The sequence below is a fragment of the Passer montanus genome, unplaced genomic scaffold (genome assembly GCF_014805655.1).
Source record: "Passer montanus isolate IOZ18808 unplaced genomic scaffold, ASM1480565v1 scaffold62, whole genome shotgun sequence".
Taxonomy (NCBI): Eukaryota; Metazoa; Chordata; class Aves; order Passeriformes; family Passeridae; genus Passer; species Passer montanus.
The window spans coordinates 896,316-916,039 of NW_024371260.1; the positions used below are offsets into that span (position 1 = coordinate 896,316).

Consider the following 19,724-nt stretch of genomic DNA (forward strand, 5'->3'; position numbering starts at 1 on the left):
TGATTTGAACTTAGGATCAGAGTGCTGTGTCTTCCTTACCTGCAGGTAAGCAGGTGTCAGAGGTGCTCCAAGGCAGCAGAGCATCTCCCAGTGTGGGGAGAGCCCTTCCTTCCTTTGCTGTCACCCCCATCCCACCTTTGGCCAGGGAACACCACTGGGGGCTCTCTGTAGGCTTTTTATTTTTTTTCCTCTATAAACATGATGAAAAACCAGCTTTATGTTGAGAAAGCTTTTCCTGTGTGGCTGAAGTGCTTCCTCCCCAGCAGCACGGGTGCAGAGCAGCCTCAGTGCAGGCAGGGACGGGCTGGGGCTGGCTCTGCAGCTGCAGCTGCTGGGACACGCTGCTCCTTCCTCTCTGGGTGAGCAGGGGCTGGGAACCTGCCCTTGGCCTGAAATACAGCTTGGATTTTCCACCCAGAAGACAAAATTCCTTATTTTTATTTTTTTTTTTAATTATTGCAACACTCAGTTACAGCAGGTTTTAAATGAAGCTTAAGCATACAAGGGGCAAGGATATTTTCTGAGCATTAGGATACTACTATAAAACTAAATTTAAAATATTGCTTAAAGAATGAAGGTTTAGGTTTGCAAATTATTGCAACACAGTTACAACAGGTTTTAAATGAAGCTTAAGCATACAAGGGGCAAGGATATTTTCTGAGCATTAGGATACTATTTCTGTAAAATGAAATTTAAAATATTACTTAAAGAATGAAGGTTTAGGACACAGGTGAATTCAGGGACTTGTTCCTCTGAGGTATTTAACTCATTTAACTCAGGTTTGAGGTAGTTGTGGGGTTTTTTTTGGTTATAGGTTGTGCAGGCTGAACGTGTTTGTCCCTTTTCTATTTTGGAGTGTGCAGTGGTTGAACGTGACGTGCAGAAGATAATTTTGGGTTAAAATTACAGATGCACTTGGCCCAGTGTCCTGCCTCCCAACATGACCACAAACAGATGCTCTTGGCTGCAGTGCCAGCCACTTTCAGGCCCTGATAAACTGGGTTTTAATCTGCTGAAGTTGGAGTGGAGTAATTCTGTTCTGCCCTGTTTTGTCCCTCTAGAGATGGAACAAAATGATCCTTGCCAGATGTTTTAGAGCTGCCTCTGAAGAGCAGGGGTCTTTCATCTTGGCTATTGGACTATTTGAATTAAAGGGTTATTTTTTTTAAAAAACCCACCTTTTCTTGGGAGTTTCTGTTAATTTTACAGAAATCACAAGTACCTAGGAATTGCTTTGCTGTGTCCCACTCTCAGTGGAGGTAATTGATTGTCTGGCCATCAATGATGGCTGGTTAGTCAGTGCCAAGTGTGTGACTGCACTTTATAATAATTCTTTAACACATATATCTGACATGGGCCTGCTTTTATTCAGGAAAGCCACTGGTGTTGATACCAGAACCCCAAATCTCATGGCACTCATTGTTCAGTGCTACAGCTTGTTATTGTCTTTATTTGCATTTATCAAAAACAAACACAGAGCCCAAACCCCTCGATGTCCTGGCTTGAAGACTTTCCTCTTTCAGTCCTTGGCTGTACAGAAATAATGACCTTTTCCAGCTGTTTTTGGACACCTCCTGAGCTGTCTGAGAGGAGCTTTGTGGCTGAGTGAAGTGGCTGCTCTAAAAACCCTCTTGTTGGAGCATCCCTGTAATTGAATTTGGGATCACCTCAGTTTGCAGAGTCAGGGATGGGTGCCCAGGGTGGTTCTGTGGTGGCACAGAATGCTGTCCTGGGTGTGTGTGTGGGTTCTGGTTTTGCTCTGGGGTTTGTTTGGGTTGGTTTTTAAACTGAAGGGCAGCACTGAGTTGTCTCAGGGGCAGGGCAGGGCTGGGCACAGACCCCCAGGGCCCCTGCCATGCCCAGCCTCGGGAGAGCCCTGCTGGAGTCCCAGCCCTGCCTCCTGCCCAGCTCTGGGCATCCTGGAGCAGAGCCCAGGGCTGTTCTGCTGGGCTTTGGGGCACCCCTGGTGGCCCTGTCCCTGCCCTTGGTGGCACTGTGTGAGGGACAGGCTGCCAGCTGTGCCAGCCTTGGGTGACGGGTCAGTGCTGGGGACAAGGAAGGTGACAAAGAATGAAGTTCATTTCTGTGCTGGGAATCTGCAGGCTCTGCTGTGCCAGCCTTGGGTGGCTGGTGAGTGCTGGGGACAACAAGGCAGGTGACAAACAGAGGATGAAGCTCATTTCTGTGCTGGGAATTTGCAGGCTCTGCTGTGCCAGCTTCCTCCCTGTGTGCTCCTGCCCAGGGTGGGAAGGAGAGCTGTGCCCCAGCCTGTGCTCAGCCCTGGGCTGCTCTCAGTGCCCTCCTGGGGGGGTGTGTGCCCACCAAGCCCTCTGGGTGCCCTGCTGGGGTGTGTGCCCCCTGAGCCCTCTGGGTGCCCTGCTGGGCTCTGTGCCCCCTGAGCCCTGCCTGCCCTGCCCTGCTGGGCTCTGTGCCTCTGCCTGCCCTGCTCTCCTCCTGCCTCTTTGATATTCCAGCTCTGGCTCCCAGCTCCTTTCTGACCAGCCCCTGTTTACTTTGCAGAACACAACGTTGCCATGGCAACAGGTTACTTTTCAAAGGGAACATCTTGTCATTATATTTAATCCACTGCAGCTGAGGAGGACTGAAATATTAAGTTGTTGTTGCTATGGATACTGCTTTGTTACAGCAGTTTCTTTTGTGTCACATTTCATATCCAGTGTTGGCTCCTTTTTTCCCTTTGCCATCGAATAAACACAGGATGCCATTCCATTCTCATTGTAATTGCCCTCACCAGTATGATTTAGCTTCAAATCTGCGCTGCATTTTCGTTTCCATAGCAAGAATTTTTCTCTCCCTTTGAGAGCCATTGCTGGGGATGTGGGGGCAGCAGAAATCCCAGAGCAGACTGTCCTTGAGGAGCCAGGGGCTCGGTGCCCTTGGAACATCCAGGGGGTGTGGAGCAGCCTGCCAGGGCACCCAGCCCTCCCTCACCTTGGGCAGGGCAGGGAGCCCCTGGAGGTGGGAAATGCTCCCAGGAAATGGGCACTGGGGCTGGAAAGACACACAGAAATGTTTCTGTCCATCCCTCACCAGGAGAGGCTGGAGAGCCCCGCTGGGCTCCCACAGGAGCAGAAGTCCCATCCCAAACTTTGATTTTAACTGTGCAGTTACAGGATGGTCCAGCCTTGCGTTTTAAATGTGTGTTTGTCATACTGAGTGTGGTGCAGCTGAAGAAATGGGGAGCTGGGGGTGTTTGTTCTTCCTGTCTGAGCTGAAAGCAGCCCAGGGCTCAGGGTGGGCACAAACCCAGCACAGCAACCTTGAGAGCAGGGATGTGCACGGCCTAAAATGAATTCTGGGAGGAAAAGAAGAGCATCAGCATTTTCTGTTGTCAGCTTCCCCTTTGCTCCTCACAGGGAAGGATTCTGACACCTCGTAGTAACCTGGTATTTAATGTAGAACTTTGTAAATAGAAAATTGATCTCCTAGTTCAGTCATTTCCTTGCATAGCCTGAAAACAAGGAAAGTGTCAGGTTGTCTTGCAAAAATATGCACTGGGGGAAGACATTTTGAGGTGTTCTGATTGTTTTCTGGAGGCTTTTGGCTCACATTTGGAGAGGATTTGTGCCCTGGAGAGTGGCACTGTCCCAGCCCCTGCCCAGGGACACCTTGCACAGACCAGGTTGCTCAGCACACCTGAGCACAGCCCCTGCTGTTCTGTAAATAATGTCTCCTGTTCTGTAAATAATGTTTATTTCTGCTCTGCTCCATCTGCATTGGAAATGCAATGACAAAAAAAGAGCATGACCCTGAATTTCATTAATTGCAATTCTTTCTCACTGCTGTTTTTCCTTTGTGCCTAGGAGGTTAAACAGTACCCAAGGTGAAATCAGAGTGGGACCCAGCCACCAGGTAAGGGCTTTGTTTGTGCTCAGTGTCCAGAGATGCTCTGGCCTCTTGCTGTGTGCAGATGACAGTTGTTAAAGCTGCATGTGTTCAGACAGGTGAGGGATTTTGGAATCATCTTTGGGTGACTCACTTCAGGCAGTCCTTTAGCCTTCCTCAGCTCACTTACTGAGATTTCTCTGTGTCAGATGTTGATATCTTCATGATTTTCAGTAGCAGAGGTGCTGTTGGGTTAATTCTTGAGTAAGATTGAGGGAATGTGAGTAACTGCTGGAAGCTAAGGAAGTGCTTAAAGTCATTTGGATTGTTAGAACAGAAATTGAGGGAGCTGCTGAGTGTGTTCACACACTGGGAAGCAGAATAAGGTTAAGACTCTAGATGTTCCTGGTATGTTAATTCTAATTTGAGAGAAATCCTTCATAAGCATTGGAAATAATCTGTTCTTACAGGATATTAACATACAGCTTGCTCTGGTTCACGGGGCCAGTCTGTCACTGGGAGCTGGGGCCTCTCCTTCTCCTGAGGAATTGACTTTGTACTGTCCAGGTGCTGGAGTGCTGCATCCAAGTGATGAATATTCATTCAGACCCTCTTAAAAATCCTGTTTCAGAACTAGTGAAAGTAAATATTTATGGAACCTGATGTCACATTCTTGAGGATGTTTTGCCTTCAGAGGAAAAAAAGTCCTTGGCAATTAAACCTGTAGTGTTCTTTTCAGTAGTCATAGCAAGAGCACTGTAAATGATACCTTCAAAACAACTTTCATCTCAAATTGTCATCTAATATTTTGGCAGGCATTAGTCACCCTGCTCTAAGGTGTAATTACCACGTGCCTTTATGGATGGGGAAGGAAAAGGAGGAAGAAGGTCCATTGATTTGGAAAACTGTTAATCCTGGCTTCACGTGTGAGCCTTCCACTGTTCCCTCACTCATCCTGGCAGATGTCAGCACTGCCACCCCTCAGTGGGCAGCACAGAGGCAGAGCCTGGGCTCCCCCAGGGGCTCCTGCTGCCTCTGGAGCCCTCATTCCCCCAGCTGTGCCCAGGGCAGGGCTCAGGGCTGCTGGCTTGGCTTTCCTCAGTGCCCTGATGCCCTGCCTGTGTCCCCAGAGCCGCCAGAGGAGACAAGTGTTGTGTAGGAGTGCTGGGGATTCACCTCCCTGCTCTGAGCGTGGCCCTGGGACAGCTCCAGGTGACAGCCAGGGAGGATTGGAGTGGCACTGTGTGCCCTGGGCTGGGGACAGGGTGGCCACGGGTCACAGCCTGATCATCCTGCAGATCTCCAGCCTCAGGGGTGCTGTGAGGAGGAGGAGGAGCTGCTCCTGGGAGTAGCTGCAGTAACTCAGCCCATTGCAGGGGGCTGCAGGTGGCTGGTGCAGCCCCTGCCTGCTGCAGAGCCTCTCACAGGAATCCCAGGGCTGCCTTCCCCCTCGCCAGAAGAGAACTTCAATGACATAGCCATTTTCCCAGGCAAGAAGTAAAATAAAGTGCAGATTAAAGAGCAGAACATGAAAGACATCTGAACCTGTGACTTGTAATTACTGGTTATGTATAAATGTTGCCTCTCAAATACGTTTAGCGTTGTGAGTATAGGAGGTAATTATAGGGCTTAAAAGCTGTTTCTGAAGAGGCTCTCAGCTATCTCATCTCGGAGCAGGAGATGACTAAAGATGCTAATTGGGTCTCTGGATAGAGTGTAATACTTATTTGGAGGCAGTGTTCATTTTGCTGAGCTATCTCCCTTTCAGGAAATGTCTTTGTTTCCCTTCAGAGTCCCAGTGATTTACCGAGCATTTCATTTTAAACTTGGTGTCAAATCTCTAGGGTTTCTTGCTGGTTTCAAATGGGACCCATCTGGTAGCTACCTTCATGTGTGTTCTGGGAGGGTTTCAGCCTGGCAGGCAGCAGCTGGATCAGCATCCCTGTGACAAATGCAGCTGCTGTGTCTGAGGGGAGTTATCCACCAGCTCTGGACCTGCAAACCAGGGGGCTGTGCAGTGCCAGGTGCTGTCCTCCCATCTCTGCTGCTCTCACCTGTGCAGCTCCACTGGCAGTGGGCTGAGGTGGTGTTAGCATCAGGAAAGTCACTGCCCCTGTGAGGAGGGGTGTGGGTGAAGGGCACGGGCTGGGCTCGGCGCCTCGGCGTCCTCGGAGCAAACCCTTCAGCAGCTGCTGTCTGAGCACCTTCCTCCTGCCATGCTGCAGAGAGTTCCAGGGGCCGTGCTGCTGGGGAGGAGCAGCTGCCATGTGTGTGTGCCCTGGTTTTGCAGGCCAAGCTCCCTGACCTGCAGCCGTTCCCGTCCCCGGACGGGGACACGGTGACGCAGCACGAGGAGCTGGTGTGGATGCCAGGGGTCAACGACTGCGACCTGCTGATGTACCTCAGGGCAGCCAGGTGAGTTCAGGCCCCTCCTGCCGTGCCCGTGGCCTGCAGGGCAGGGCTGGGCTGCTGCAGCCCCTCCTGCACTCTGGGGTGCTGAGGGTGCCAGGGGATCAGCTGAGACGTTGGGTTTGAGGCAAGAACTCTGAGATTTGGGCCAGCACAGCGGCCTCCATCACCTGTGGCATCTGTGCAAGGGCAGCAGCGTGGTGTGGGGTGGGTGACAAGGGAGGAGCTGCTCAGGTGGAGCAGCTGGGGCAGCAGAGGGGCCCTGCAGGGAGGCAGTCCCCTTGGGAGCTCCAGTGTGCACTTCAGCTCTTCCCTGGTGGGTTCAGCAAACCCCTGGTGGGCTTCACAGTATTTCAGAATTCAGGAGATTACTTGTAGCTTGCAAGAATTCAGAGGCTGGGGAATGCTGGGGAATGTGCAGTTTCAGTCAGTTTTCTGACATTAAAACCAAGATGAGAGCACAAAGTTTGCTGTCTGCTGAGACTGTTCTGTCTGCAGGTTCAGCTTCTGTAATCCTGCTCAGGCTCTGCTCCTTTGGCAGTGCAGACTCGTGGCTGATGAAAGCAAATGAGATTGGCTTGTAATGCTGGATTTGTTCTGTGCTGGGGTGACTCAGCTTGGCAGCTCTGTGGCACCTCACCGATGCACGGTGTCACAAGGCCCCAAACCCCTGATCTGGGGTGTGAGGCAGTGTGTGTGAGGGCCCTGCGAGCTGAGGATGTCCCCCTGTCCCCCCGGCTTTGCAGGAGCATGGCAGCCTTTGCAGGGATGTGTGACGGGGGATCCACGGAGGACGGATGCGTGGCTGCCTCGCGGGATGACACCACCCTCAACGCCCTCAACACGGTGAGTGACCCGTGAGGAGCAGCCCCCTGCCCCTCCTGGCCCCAAAGCAGGCCCTGCAGCCAGCCTTGAGCCAGGTTTTGGGGTCACATCTCCTGCTCTCAAGCACCAAGCGGGGTGGTGAACTCGTGGGTGGTGCTCAGAGGTGACCCCAGTGAGGTTTTGGGAGGCTGCTCAGAGCCCCCAGCTGGGGCTGGGACGTGCTCAGCTGTCCCTGAGCTGGCTCCTGGGGTCTGGTCTGGGTTTTGGCTGGAGCTGGGATGCTCCCTGTGCTCCTCTGCCCTGGATGGAGGCCCCGGGTGCCTCAGCCCTCTGCCCTTGGCTGAGCTGTGCCCTCACACCCTTCCCAGAGACTCACACTCCTGTTAAGGTCAGTAATCATTAAAGAGCTTTTGGAATTGGAATTTCTGCCCCCTTATCTATAATAATAGCCTAATGCAGAAAATTCATTTAACTTCCCTGCTTCTCCATCTACTTTAATTACTGCCTTTAATCGCTTGGCAGCCCGAGGAATCTGCACTTGCACTTGTAGAGTTCTTGCTTCTCAAATTACTTTAGTCCCAAAATATTTTGGTTTTGTTCTTCTGGTTCTTTTCTCTTTGTGTTTCTAGTGCATGTCTATTTTAGGAAATGCTTTCCTTGTCCACTTGGAGTTTTTCTAGAAAAGAGTTTCCTTATGAATAATAGTTCTGTCAGGGATATTTTAAGAAACTTTGACTTATTTCTGAGACCCTGCTTTTTTGACTTTAAACGGTTTAGATAGGTCACCTGTTGTCCTGACAAAATGGTGCCTTTTTATCTTTCAGTTCACCACCTATTTAAAAGAGATCAGCTGTATCTGATAAATGATTTGTGAGCCTCTTAACCTGCACTAAGTTGTGTCTTTGTTTAGAAATTACCATATGCAACCCAGAAGATGAATGTAAAAGAAAATGGTGTGCTATGATTTCTTATTATGGAAATCCAATAAACTTCAGGGTAGCACTTCACATAAATCAGTCTTGACAAGCTCCTTTGCTGCTGTTTTATTTATGTAATAACAGGTGCTGTAAGCCCCCAGAATGATTTATTGTTAATTTTGCCAGATAGAAATGGAGATCATGGAAGGCACAATGCAACATACAGACATGACATACATGTGTTTGTATCTCAGCTCACTGAGAGGATTGTTCACTCAGCATTCCAGGTGAATTCCAGCTCCTGGCCCTTTGTTTGGCCTTTGCTGCCACGTTAGTCCCTGTAACCCTTAGGAAGGAAACGAAGTTTTCATGTGGAGTTTGCTGCCCTCCTGATGGGGCCCCTGTGGGACTGGAGGGCTGGAGGAGGCCACAGCAGCTCCTGCAAGTCTTTCCCCATAATAATGGTGAAGAAATGATCCCAGAAGGCTCCTCCTGCTCTGGGGAGGAGGTGCCAGGCCTGGCAGTGCAGGGAAGGGGGAACAAGGTGAATACTGAGCACAGAGCTTGCTGCTGCTGGCCGTGCTGAGGAGGGAGAGCTGGGCAAGCCTGGGAGTCCCTTCCCCTCCCTCCTCCCCTCCTCTTTGCCTCCAGACTCTGATTCAGCTCCAGATGTGGTTGAAGATCCTTTCTGTGTCCACACAAAGGCAGAACCTCCTGACCTCTTCCATCGCTCTGCCCCGGGCCTGCTGGTCAGAGGTTCTGCAGTGCTGTTCCCAGAGACCCCAGGCCAAGCAGGGACTCATCCCCTGCTCTGTGCTGGGGTCTGACAGAGCTGCAGAGGGAGAATCCATTCCCAGGGGTCAGCCTTGCCTGGGGCAGGCCTGGGGCAGGCAGGCTGCAGGCTGGGTGTGCAGCTGGGATCTCTGGGCTTTGGTTCTTGTTTCTGCTGGGGAAATCACAGCCAGCCACTCCTGTTTGTCCTCGTCAGATGGAAAAATAGCAGCACTTCAGCTCATGTAGTGCAGCATGGAGGAGAGCCCAAACAATGATATGCTAATATTGTGTAAATCTCTCTTTACTAATAGTGTTGTTGTGCCTTCTCATGGCTCTGCTGCATGGGAACGTGTCATTATGAGTGACAAACATGACAGGCTAATCTCAGTGCAAGGAAATTCACTTCTAACTAAGATGTCACCCAGACAAATTACTCCCTGTTTTAACTTGCCCTTAGACCAGATTTTCTTGTTCATTAACTACAGACAAGGTTGAAAGCATAAAAAAAAATTATTTAAATATATGTTAGCATTTCTCCTTATGACTGGTTCTCCTGGTGGCTGATGTTAATGAGCAGCTGCTGCTCTGGTTCACACGAGGCAGGGCCAGGCTCCCTGCCCAGGCCTGTCCCAGGCTGGAGCCTCCTCAGTGCTCAAGACAGTTCTGCCCTGGAGTTTCCATCCATCCTCATCCTCGCTCGTACAGGCAGGGCAGAAGGGGCCAAACCCCACTGCTGTGATTGCTGATAACATTTTGGGAGAATATACAAAATACTCCTGGTTTTTGAAAGGAGTTTAGGTGTTTTTAAAGTGCTGTGGTGAGTTTTGCAGGTAGTTCTTGCCCTGGCCCTGGGGGAGCACTGGCCATGCCTGCAGTGCCCCACAGCTGGTTTGCAGCTGCATTTTGGGCTGCTTGGCACCTCCCTGGCAATGCCAGGGCAAAGTGGCTGCATCACAAACATCAGGCTTTTTCATCTTCAGCAGCAGCTCTTCAGTTGACTAAAATAGATTGGAGCTGGGGGAAAGAGCTGGAAGTTGGGGGTTATTTTGTTTGATTTTGTCTGATACCCAAATTATACCCTAAAGGGCACTTGGGGCTCCTGTCTTGCTGGGTTTTAGAAATGGTTGATAAAAATTAAAAGGAGCATATTCTGTTGTCACAGCAGGGCAAGATGTCCATAGCTGTACAGACCATCCACAGCCCACTGAAATTTGTCAGCTCTGCTGCTGAAGGAAGTGGCCTGAATTACATTTTGTGTTAAAGGAGGTGTTGGGTTGGAGTTAGCACAGCAAAGATGGAGCTGCTGGTGGCAGCAGTCCCCATCCTGCTCCTCATTTTCCTGGTCCTTTTCCTTCTCCCTCAGCATCCCGTGGGAATTCCAGGGCTGTCCATCCATGCTGGATGTGCCATGGAAGTGGTTTCTCTGGACAATCCCTTCTGCCCTGAGCTCCAGCCCAAACCAGGCTGGCACTCGCTGCTTCTGGAGCACTTCAGTAAAACTCTCCTGGGATTGCAGCAATTTTTCCTTGGAGGAGAAGGCTCTGGGATCTCAGTGCTCTTAATGGACTGCAGTTATTGAATGCTGAGCCCCGAATGCAGCCTGGCTGGGCTGGGCTTTTCAAGGCACAGCATAATGGCTGTAATTGCCAAAGGAAGCCTTGCTGGAGCAGGAGCTGCCAGATGCAATGGCACTCTGCTCTAAAAAGGTCACAGGAAAGGGACATTTAAATTAAGTTATAAATTACAATGGAAGAACAATATTTTGATGAGCAAGCCCAGAGATGTCAGAGCTGCAAGATGTAATTCATGGGTTCATTACAGACTGGAGGTGCCTGACAGCTGAGCCATGCCAGAGGAGAATTTATTTGCAGCATCACCCAGACAGAAATGGCAGCTCTGCTCAGAGGCTGCAGGAGGAACTGGAGCCTTGTGGGAATGTGCAGCCTTGATGTGAAATCCCTTCCTGGGAGCTGCTTTCTGTAACAGCAGTGGGAAGGAGCCTTTTGGGCACCTGCACAGCCAGAGTTGTGCTTTAATCCTGTCCAGTGGTGCAGAAGTTGCTGTGTTTTCTGTTTCAAGGTGCATTTGTGGTGGTTCTCTTCATTGCAGTTGTTCACAGATCAAATCTCACGGAGGTGCCAAATTTGGATGCAGAGTTAATGCTAAAAGTGGAGATTCTCTGGCTGCCTGGACAGTGATGCAGTGTTTATAGAAGTACCTGGAGAAGTTCAAGCAGAAGTTAATGAAACCAGAGGCAGTCATCATTAGCTGTTATTTATACTCTGAATCTTGCCAGTAAAGTGCTCAGGAATACTAAATGGCTGAAAGTAGAAAGCAGAGAATGAGCCAGGCTGGAACATGTAAATTTAACTCCAGCACTTAGAGAAAATATTTTTCCTTTCTGCTGCATTATTTTACTCCTGGCATTTATAAAACCTTTTTTCCCACTCCCACCTGCTAAAATTAACATTTTTCAGGCGCCCCTGAGCTTGTAGCATGTTTTCACAGGGGCCTTCTGTGCTCCATGCTCCTGTGTCACGTCTGTGCTGCTGGGCTTGGGGTTGTTATTGATGTCATTATTGCTCAGGAGTTCATCCCACAGAATCTGGGGCTGATGTGGGGCAGCCTTGCAGCCCTGTAAACTTCTCTTTTTCTGGAGTAGCTGCCTGTCAGCCCAGGCTGTTCTTTCTGGCCTTGTCTGGTTTATTTTCCTTGCAGATTGAGCTGCCTGGGCAATGCCAGGGAAAAACACGTGTTGTCCTTGAGGCAAAATAAAGATGCCCTCCAAGTTACAAAGAGGCTTTGGCATTATTCCTGCTCTGGGAGGCAGCAGGGAGGGGAGGCAAACAGGAGCTCCATTCTCCTCAGCACTGCCACATCTCCTGAGTGAAAAATCCTCTAGGTAGTGGCATGCACAGAAAAGAGGCATTTGCAAGGTGAGCTGGCAAAACAAACAGTGCTTTTTTCTTGGAGATGGATTTGTTCCCAGTGCTGGAGTGCAAACAGGGAGGAAAATTAAAGTGTACCCAGCAGAAAAGGCAACATCTTATTTTCATGCCTGTGAGTAGGCATTGCATGCCACGGGAGCCTTAGAACTATTTTTTTTAAGTTGTTTTTTATTTTTTATTTTTTTTCTCCTGCTGACCACAGGAGACTGGAGCCAAGTTGTGTGTAGTCTAACCCAAAGTGTATTAATTTTTATTTTGTCATGAGCCCTGTGAGTGGCAGGGAGCAGTGTAAGGAAGGAAGGAAGGGAGGAAAGAAAGGGAGGAAAGAAAGGGAGGAAAGAAAGGAAGGAAAGGATCCCTGCTTGCTTCAGAGTTTCTTCCCCTGCTGGAACCCCAGTTACCCCTCAGGTTGTTTACATCTCACTTCATACAGCAACAGGAAAAATAATTAGGCAGAGAACATCTCACGTGGCTCCCTGTAGTGGTTTTTTTTCCCCTCCAATATCAGATCACTGCTAATTCCTTTGAATGATCTATTTGTCTTTTCTCTCTCAGCTGCATGAAAGTAACTACGATGCTGGAAAAGCCCTGCAGCGCCTGGTGAAGAAACCTGTGCCAAAGCTGATTGAGAAGTGTTGGACTGAAGATGAAGTGGTAGGAAATGATTTATCTCCTCCAGCCTTGATGGTTCACCTTGCTGCTCTTGCTTTTTTATGTTCTTTTTTTTTTTCCTAAAGAGGTTCTCTTTATGAGCAGGAAGAGGGCGGGTGTGTAAATAAAAATACACATGCATGGGTATATAAATGAAAAAACCTGATCCAGTGCATGACAGAATTAATTACTCATGGAAAAGTGGCAGGAGAAAAGTTTGGTTGATTTTTTTAATTTGCCTTGAGTGTGTCAATTTTTAAGCTGGTTAATTGGTGAAGTGTTTAAATAAGTAAACAAAAATAAAAATGTGATCTTATTAAGCTACTGATAAAGCTGGCATTGGTGTTAGGAAACAGAACTGATTAATGGAGGAGACTTTCATGTTCTCTTAGTGGCTTTAATTATTCAGGCAGTGGCTGGAGAGATTTTTTAAGCTGTAGGTTCTCTGCAAGGCTTTCAGGGAGCTCTTGCAGCGCATGACGTGTGCTCTGCTCTCTCCTCACTTCAACCTTGCTGCCTGGGGCTGCTTCCAGCCCCAACAAAGCCCCTTTGTGGCTGCCAGGGCAGCGCTGCCCTGCTCAGTTCTGCTCTTCCCTCAGCCAGAGGGGCTTTGTGTGGGCACTGAGTGCTGCAGCAAACCTTGCAGGGCTGTGCCCTGGGTTTGGGATGGCTCCAGCTGTGCTCTGCACTCCTCCAGGGTCAGTTGTGCCAGCCCCTCTCCTTCCCTCCCTCTGCAGCTTTTTTCTCCTTTTTTCCATCAGCTGCCCTGGCTGTGAGTGCTGGAGCTGCTGCTCTCAGGGCTTTGGATGATCCAGCCTTGTTAAATGAGAGAGAATTGAGCCTTACCAATGGAAAAAACCAAAGTTTACTGAAAAGTGAAGCATTGCTGCAGAAGTGCAGCCTGTGAGCACAGAGCAGTGATCACTGACTCCATAAATCATTGTCAGCCCCAGCTCATTTGATCATATTTGTTCTTGTTCTGCTCCGTCCAAGTTTCCAGAAACATTTGGCAGCCCTCCAGGCTGGGCAGAGCCAGAGATCAAGCTGTGCTCTCATTTATAGACAGCAGAGCTCCACCTGCACAGCCTCAGAGCCTCTTGGTCCCTGCAGCTCCAGCCCAAGGCAGCTGTGCTGCATTTCGGAGCATTTCGGAGCCTTGCAGGAGAAGTTTCCTTATTGCAGCCCTGGGAAGGGGAGGAGAGCTCTGACCCACGGGGTGCTAAAGCTGCAGGGGAATTCTGCAGTGAAAACACTGAGCTGTCAAACCTGAGTGTGGCCAAAACAATGGAACTGTGGTGGCAGCATTAACTGTGAGTGTCCCCTCCATGCCAGGACTTGTGCTGGGGATAATCCAGGGAGCTCTGAGGGAAATGCAGACCCAGGCCCAGTCCCTGTCCTTATGTGGGCTAGACCTGTCACAAATCTCTTCTGGCAGCCCAGCAAATGTGGCTTACTTAAATTTAAATATTTAGATTTAAGCTTGCAGTTGGATAAGCAAGCAGATCCCACACCTGATACAGAGCTTTAGTTAGTTAACCTGAAAAGTAATAATAATGATAATAATACCAGCACATTTAAAACTTTTTTGTGGACTTAGGTGCCCAAAGGCAGAGCCTTTGTTTTGCATGAGAGCAGCTCTGCTGCCTGTGTCCAAACTGTGAGGCAGGAGCTGCTTGGCAGTGTCAGAGCTGATGGAAACAAAGGCTGGGAGCTGTGTTATTTTTCCTGCTGCTGATGTGGTTGCAGATGTTTAGCTGGAATTAAACAGAGGATAAAATTGGCCACTGATTGAGTTACTGAGGCTGTGTGAATACGGAGGCTGGGCTGTGTTGTTCCCCTGGTGTCTCTGAACCTGTGGCTATTTTTAAAGCCTTTTTTGTCCCAGTGTGTAAATGCAGAGGCACGGGGGGGAGGCAGCCTTGCCCACAGCCTGTGAGAGTGGCCAAGGCTCCTCCAGCAGCTGTTTCCTGTTTGTGAGGGCTCCTTCCCCACCTGACAGCATCCATTTCCACTGAGCTCTGTTGGGCAGGCCTTGCTTTCTCTGGCAGTGCTCAGGAGGTCACTGCTGTGGGCAAGCTGCAGCAATTGTCACCTTCTGTGCCTGGCTGAGGCACACACATCCTCCAGCAGCATCTCCTGGGGCCCAGGGGCTGCAGCTGCCCCAGACAGCAGGATGGAGCAGGGGCATTGCTGGGGGAGCAGAGTTTGTGCCTCCTGCAGGTTTAAATCTCCTCTCAAACCCAGCCCAGTGAGTTCTGCTCTGCTCCACGTGGTCACCTCTGAGAATGCCCCTGTAAGTCTTTGGGTGCAGGCAGGCAGAAATCCCCCCTGGGATGGACTGGTGCTGGTGCTGCTCTGCTCTTCCCCAGCAGGAAATCCCTGCTGGCTGCTCTGGGAGGGGGGTTTGGAGCCTTGGGATGAGCCTGGCAGTGCCTCTGTCTCCTCTGTTTCCAGCCCTGGTGGTGGGGCTGAGATCCCAAACCTGGAGCCAGGATCAGGAGCTTCTCCAGCTGAGGTGAAGTGAACATCCCCATCCCTGCTGTGGTTCCAGTGGGAACATCTCCCAAGGCAAACCATCCTTAGAAAATTACCACGAAAAATCCTGGGAGAAAATGTTCTCTGCAAAATGGCTTTTGTTCCTCAGTGATGTCAGTGCAGTTCTGAGCCTGCTCTTGCTCCAGGTGCAAAAATGAGCTCCCATTTGGGATCAATAACTACCAGAGAGGTAATTTATACAGGGAACAGTGAGCATCTCTGGTTTTAGTAACCTGATGGAAAGGTTTTGTGCTCTGGAGTGCTTCACGTGCAGGCAGTGAGGAGGAGAGGAGCTGCTCCTGGCTGCTGCTCACCCCATTCCAGCTCCCACTTTTATCTCTTCATTCACAATGTGCTTTCTTCTCTGTCTTTATCAGAAGTTCTGACGAAATCAATAGGGCTTTCAGGAGAGAGAAATCCGAATCAGAACTGCAGGAACCTCCAGTTTATTAGGTTTTTAATTAAACATGATGAACACATTTTAAATACCACAAAGGCCTGGGGCTGAGCTGCATCTAATCGAAACAGATTAAGTCACCCGTCCACACTTGGGTAGTTATTAATTCTGTTTATTTATGCATGCTTGCTGCAGGCAGGCTTTGCTGCTGCTCTGCTGCAGTTTATTGCACAGGGATGCTCCCCTGCATGGAGCTGTGCTCCTCATTAGCAGTCAGATGTTGATTGTGAGGAGCTGGTTTAATTGGAGCACCTTTGGAACTCGGGGCTGTGCCTTCCCAAGCTGAAGCAGATCTGGGTGCAGCAGCACTGGGACATTCTTTACTGGGCAGTTCCTCCCTTTGGCTCTGCACTTTGCTCCATCCATGGTGAATCCTCTAGAGGAAGTTGCCAGGTGTTCCTGAGGAAGGTTCTGTCCCCCTGTGCAGAGCTGGCAGTGCCACCCCTGAGAACTGCCTTTTATCTTGACATATTCTGCCTTTGGAATATTTTACATGGCTCTTGATGTCGAGTAGTTGAGGTAAACAAGCTCCATTCAAACAAGCTCCTCCATTGATGTGCAGGGGTGGTTAATCCTGGCTGGTGTTAAATCTTAATTGGCCGTGTACATCGATTCACAAGTTCATAAATTTTAAAATATCCACACCTGGCTTCAGCTTAAACTCGTTTATCATAAAACACAAGTGGAGATGCTGCTGCCAGAAAGGACAGGATACAGCAAACTCCCCTCCTAATATGTTTGCAAGTGTTTGTAATCCAGTGTGGCAGGTCAAGGAATTACTTATGCAAAACCCACAGACTTATTTGCTTGGCTCCTTTGCCTGGAATCATCCTCAAATGTCTCATCCACCCTTTTTGGAGTGTGTGCTGCTGAAAAAACATTGTTCTCATGCTCTCCTTTGAAACCAGGGCTCTTCAGATGTGCTGGGAGACAGAGCTGCTTACTGGGGCACAGATACCATGGATTTTATTTACTGTTTATGTGGCAGCCACAGAAAATGGAATTCAGAGCCAGATTGAAACAGAGCCTCTGGAAGGGTCGAGTGGAAAGAAATCATAAAGGAGCATTGGAAAAGCTGAGCAGCACTGCAGGGCTGGCTCCTGCAGAGGGCTTGGGAGGTTGAGACACCAGTTACTGCTCAGTGCCATTGTTCTACCCAAAAAAATAAACACTGAGAGTCCCACTAAATGAACATTTGCTGGAATTTAGGGATCCAGCCACGTCTGCAAGGGTGATAATCAGTAACAGTTGAAACTCAGCTGAGCACTGAGATAAAAACCACCAGACTCAGACTGATTGGCTTTGTAGGAGCTGTGTTTAAGGAATAAATAAGATTTTAGTTTAAGCACGTGTGGGAAGGTCTTGTCTGTGTCTTATTCTAAGAACTCAGAGTGGAAAAGAACCGTCAGCCCTCACAGTCAAAAGTGACCAGTGAAGGATGAAATTATTCTGCTTGGGGGAAAAAGTTGTTATTTAAAGGTTGCATAAAATTATAGTTACTGAGTAGCTGGCAGGTTTACAAAGTGCTGAGGTGCAGTACAGCTGGAAAATACAAGGTGTATTACAGCTCAGAAAGGGGAATTTGGTTTAAACACAGGTTCCTAGATGAAAGATAACAATCTTTTGTTTGTGATTAACTTGCATCAGTCTTTGATCCAAGCCCTTGTTGAGAGGGATCAATACTGCACATACAGCACCGAGTTTATTGTCGAGTCCTTTTGGAAATAAGGCAGTGAATTAAAAATCAATTATACGTGCAGAAAAGTTTGTGTAGGGCAATCAATTCTGTCCTTTTAGTTTGCCAAAAGATTCCATTGTTTAACCAGCTGTGAAAAGGAATGAATTTTAAAGGCCTCCAGCAAATGAGGGAGCCCAAAGGGGCGGGGGGAGAGATTAAAAAAAAATTATTCCAGCATTTCATGTTGAGCAGAGGCTCTTCAGGGATAAATCTATAAATCCTGTCAGTGACCTTGGCTTCAGAGTGGGTGATTTCAGTGCTTTCCCTGATGCTGGTCTTTGCCCAGCTGCCAGAGGAGTTGCTGTTTCCTCAACAATATCATCTTGGGCTTTGCTGAGCTGCGTGTGCTCTGTCTGCCTTCATGTGGAATATTTTTATCTCTTGAGCACTTACCATGCTGCTGATCCCAAAAATCAGCCCAGCCCCTTGGCCTGGCCAGGAGCCACAGCTCGGGAGCTGTTTCTGTGTGGGATGGGAGAGAAACTCCAAATTCCAGCTGCAGCACAGCCCAAAGCATCCGTGGGTGCCCTGAGGAGCTGCTGGTGGGTGCTCCAGAGCAGGGGCTGCTCTGCAGGCCCTGAGCTCCCTGCTGCCAGGGGAAGGGATGTGCTGCCTGCAAGGTTAATAAACTCCAAGAGGCTGAGTGTCAGAACTTTCCAGCTCATTTTCAAGGGCATTTTAAAAATGGAGCTCCCAGGCACTTCCTGGGGCTCTCCAGCATCGCTGTGGGTGCATTTCCAGGTGGGGACAGTGCTGGGGGATGTGGGGCTGCCTTTGTCCTCCCAAGGGCAGGGGTGCTTTGATAAACACAGGGCCCGAGGAGCTGCTGTTGCTCTGCAGCAGGGTGGGCTTGGTGTCCGTGGGTCTGTCCCAGAGCTGGAGCTGAGCAGAGCCCAGCAGAGCCCTGTGCTGGCACAGAACCCAGTGCTGGGCACTGAACCCTGCCCTGGTACAGAACCCAGTGCTGGGCACTGACCCTGTGCTGGGCACTGAACCCTGTGCTGGGCACTGAACCCTGCCCTGGTACAGAACCCAGTGCTGGGCACAGAACCCTGCCCTGGTACAGAACCCTGTCCTGGGCACTGACCCTGTGCTGGCACAGAGCCCTGCCCTGGCACAGAACCTGCCCTGGCACAGAGCTGCCCCAGGCTCCTCCTGCAGCAGCTCCTGCCTGCCCCAGGCTGACCTTTCGTGCAGCTCCTATCTGCCCAGGGATCAGGAACCTGGGTTCAATGTAAGCTGCTGCTGCATCCTGCGCTGCTCCAGGAGGAAACTGAGTCACGGCGTTCAGAGGGCAGCTGGGAGGGCAGGGAGCATCACAGCTGGGGATTTCTGGGCTTGGGGCTTCTGGCACAGCCGGGAACCCAGGGAGGGGCGGAACTCACCTCTGGTGCTTGTGCTGCAAGTGCAACTGAAAAACAGCAATAAATAATGCAGGGCTTTGGTGTTTTTCTGGTTTTTTCTGATGTGATAGAAATCTGCAGCTTCTTTCCAAGTGATGTTGGCTTAGTCCAGGTTGATCTAGGTAAAAGCATCTCCTTTTCATGTGCCTGTGTTGGAATTGCACTTTATTAACTCACAGAGCCCAGGAGTGGATTGCTTGGCGTGGCAAATGTCTGGTTTGTTTTGGAGGAGTTGTTTGCTGTCTAAATGGCAATTTGCTGTTCCTGACAAGCTTGCTTTACAAACACAGGAACCCCAACCCCTAAAACAAAGCGAGTGCAGGCGGATGACAGCGTTGGCTGCAACTTGACAAGATGATATTTGATTTTTGAATTTTTTTTCCCTGGTAGTTTGGTCTCTGTCTGAGTCTTGACTTGGGTTCTTTGTTTGAACACAGAGGCTGACAGCCCCAAACCCCCAAAGTTCCTGATTGTCACTGAATTCTCTGTGTTCTGCCCAACAGCTTAGCTGGGAATCTTTAGCCTGGCCCAGTGGCCACTGCAGCAGCAAATGACAAAATGCTCTTCAAATGGGTGTAGTGACATAATTCCTATTGAAGAAATGTTGATTACTGTCACAATGTGGATGCTCTGTGTGCTTTGGTGCTCAGGGCTTATCTTTCTTGCACAACATAAGCAGTATGAATGCCAAAATACACCTCATTTGCAAGTGCTGTTTGCATGATAAATTTTATTTTTCTAATCTCCCCTATCAACAGAACCAATTTTTTTTTAATCTTTCCGATGACATAAAAATGCATTTTAATGAAGCAAATTATCAAGCTTTGTCTCCTCTGTGCACGAGCGGGGCGGCCACGTTCAATTAGGCTGAGAAATGATCATTTGTTCCATTACAGCTGTAACAGAGGCAGTGCAGAGCCACGATCCATCACCAGTTGCTCAGCTTTATGTTACTTAAATCACTTGCCATCCTGTCAGGGGCTCGGAATCCTCCACGGGAGCCATTATTTCATTTAAGTTTGTAAAGGTGTCACTTGTTTGATAATAGGCTGCTTCTGTAGTAGATGAATGGGGACTAAATATTCATCATTTTCTGCATCCATCCCGGATCCCTAATGAGTTCCAGGGGTGGCAGTGCCAGTGGAGCTGATGCTGGCAGTGCCATGGAAGGAATTTGACAGCAATGAGGGCTCGGTCCAGGGGAAGCCCCACACCTTGAGT

The 19,724-nt window shown here is 49.4% G+C and overlaps 1 protein-coding gene across 6 annotated transcripts in view; it reads left to right on the forward strand.

The window, feature by feature from the left end:
- The window catches only part of RERE (arginine-glutamic acid dipeptide repeats), a 163,812-nt gene that overhangs the window by 95,128 nt on the left and 48,960 nt on the right, over positions 1-19,724 (forward strand). For all 6 annotated transcript variants that reach the window (XM_039727541.1, XM_039727544.1, XM_039727540.1 and 3 more), the window contains 4 exons: positions 3,825-3,873; positions 6,137-6,261; positions 7,002-7,101; positions 12,275-12,373. In XM_039727541.1, coding sequence (XP_039583475.1) covers positions 3,825-3,873; positions 6,137-6,261; positions 7,002-7,101; positions 12,275-12,373 — 373 coding nt within the window. The remainder of the gene's footprint in view (positions 1-3,824; positions 3,874-6,136; positions 6,262-7,001; positions 7,102-12,274; positions 12,374-19,724) is intronic.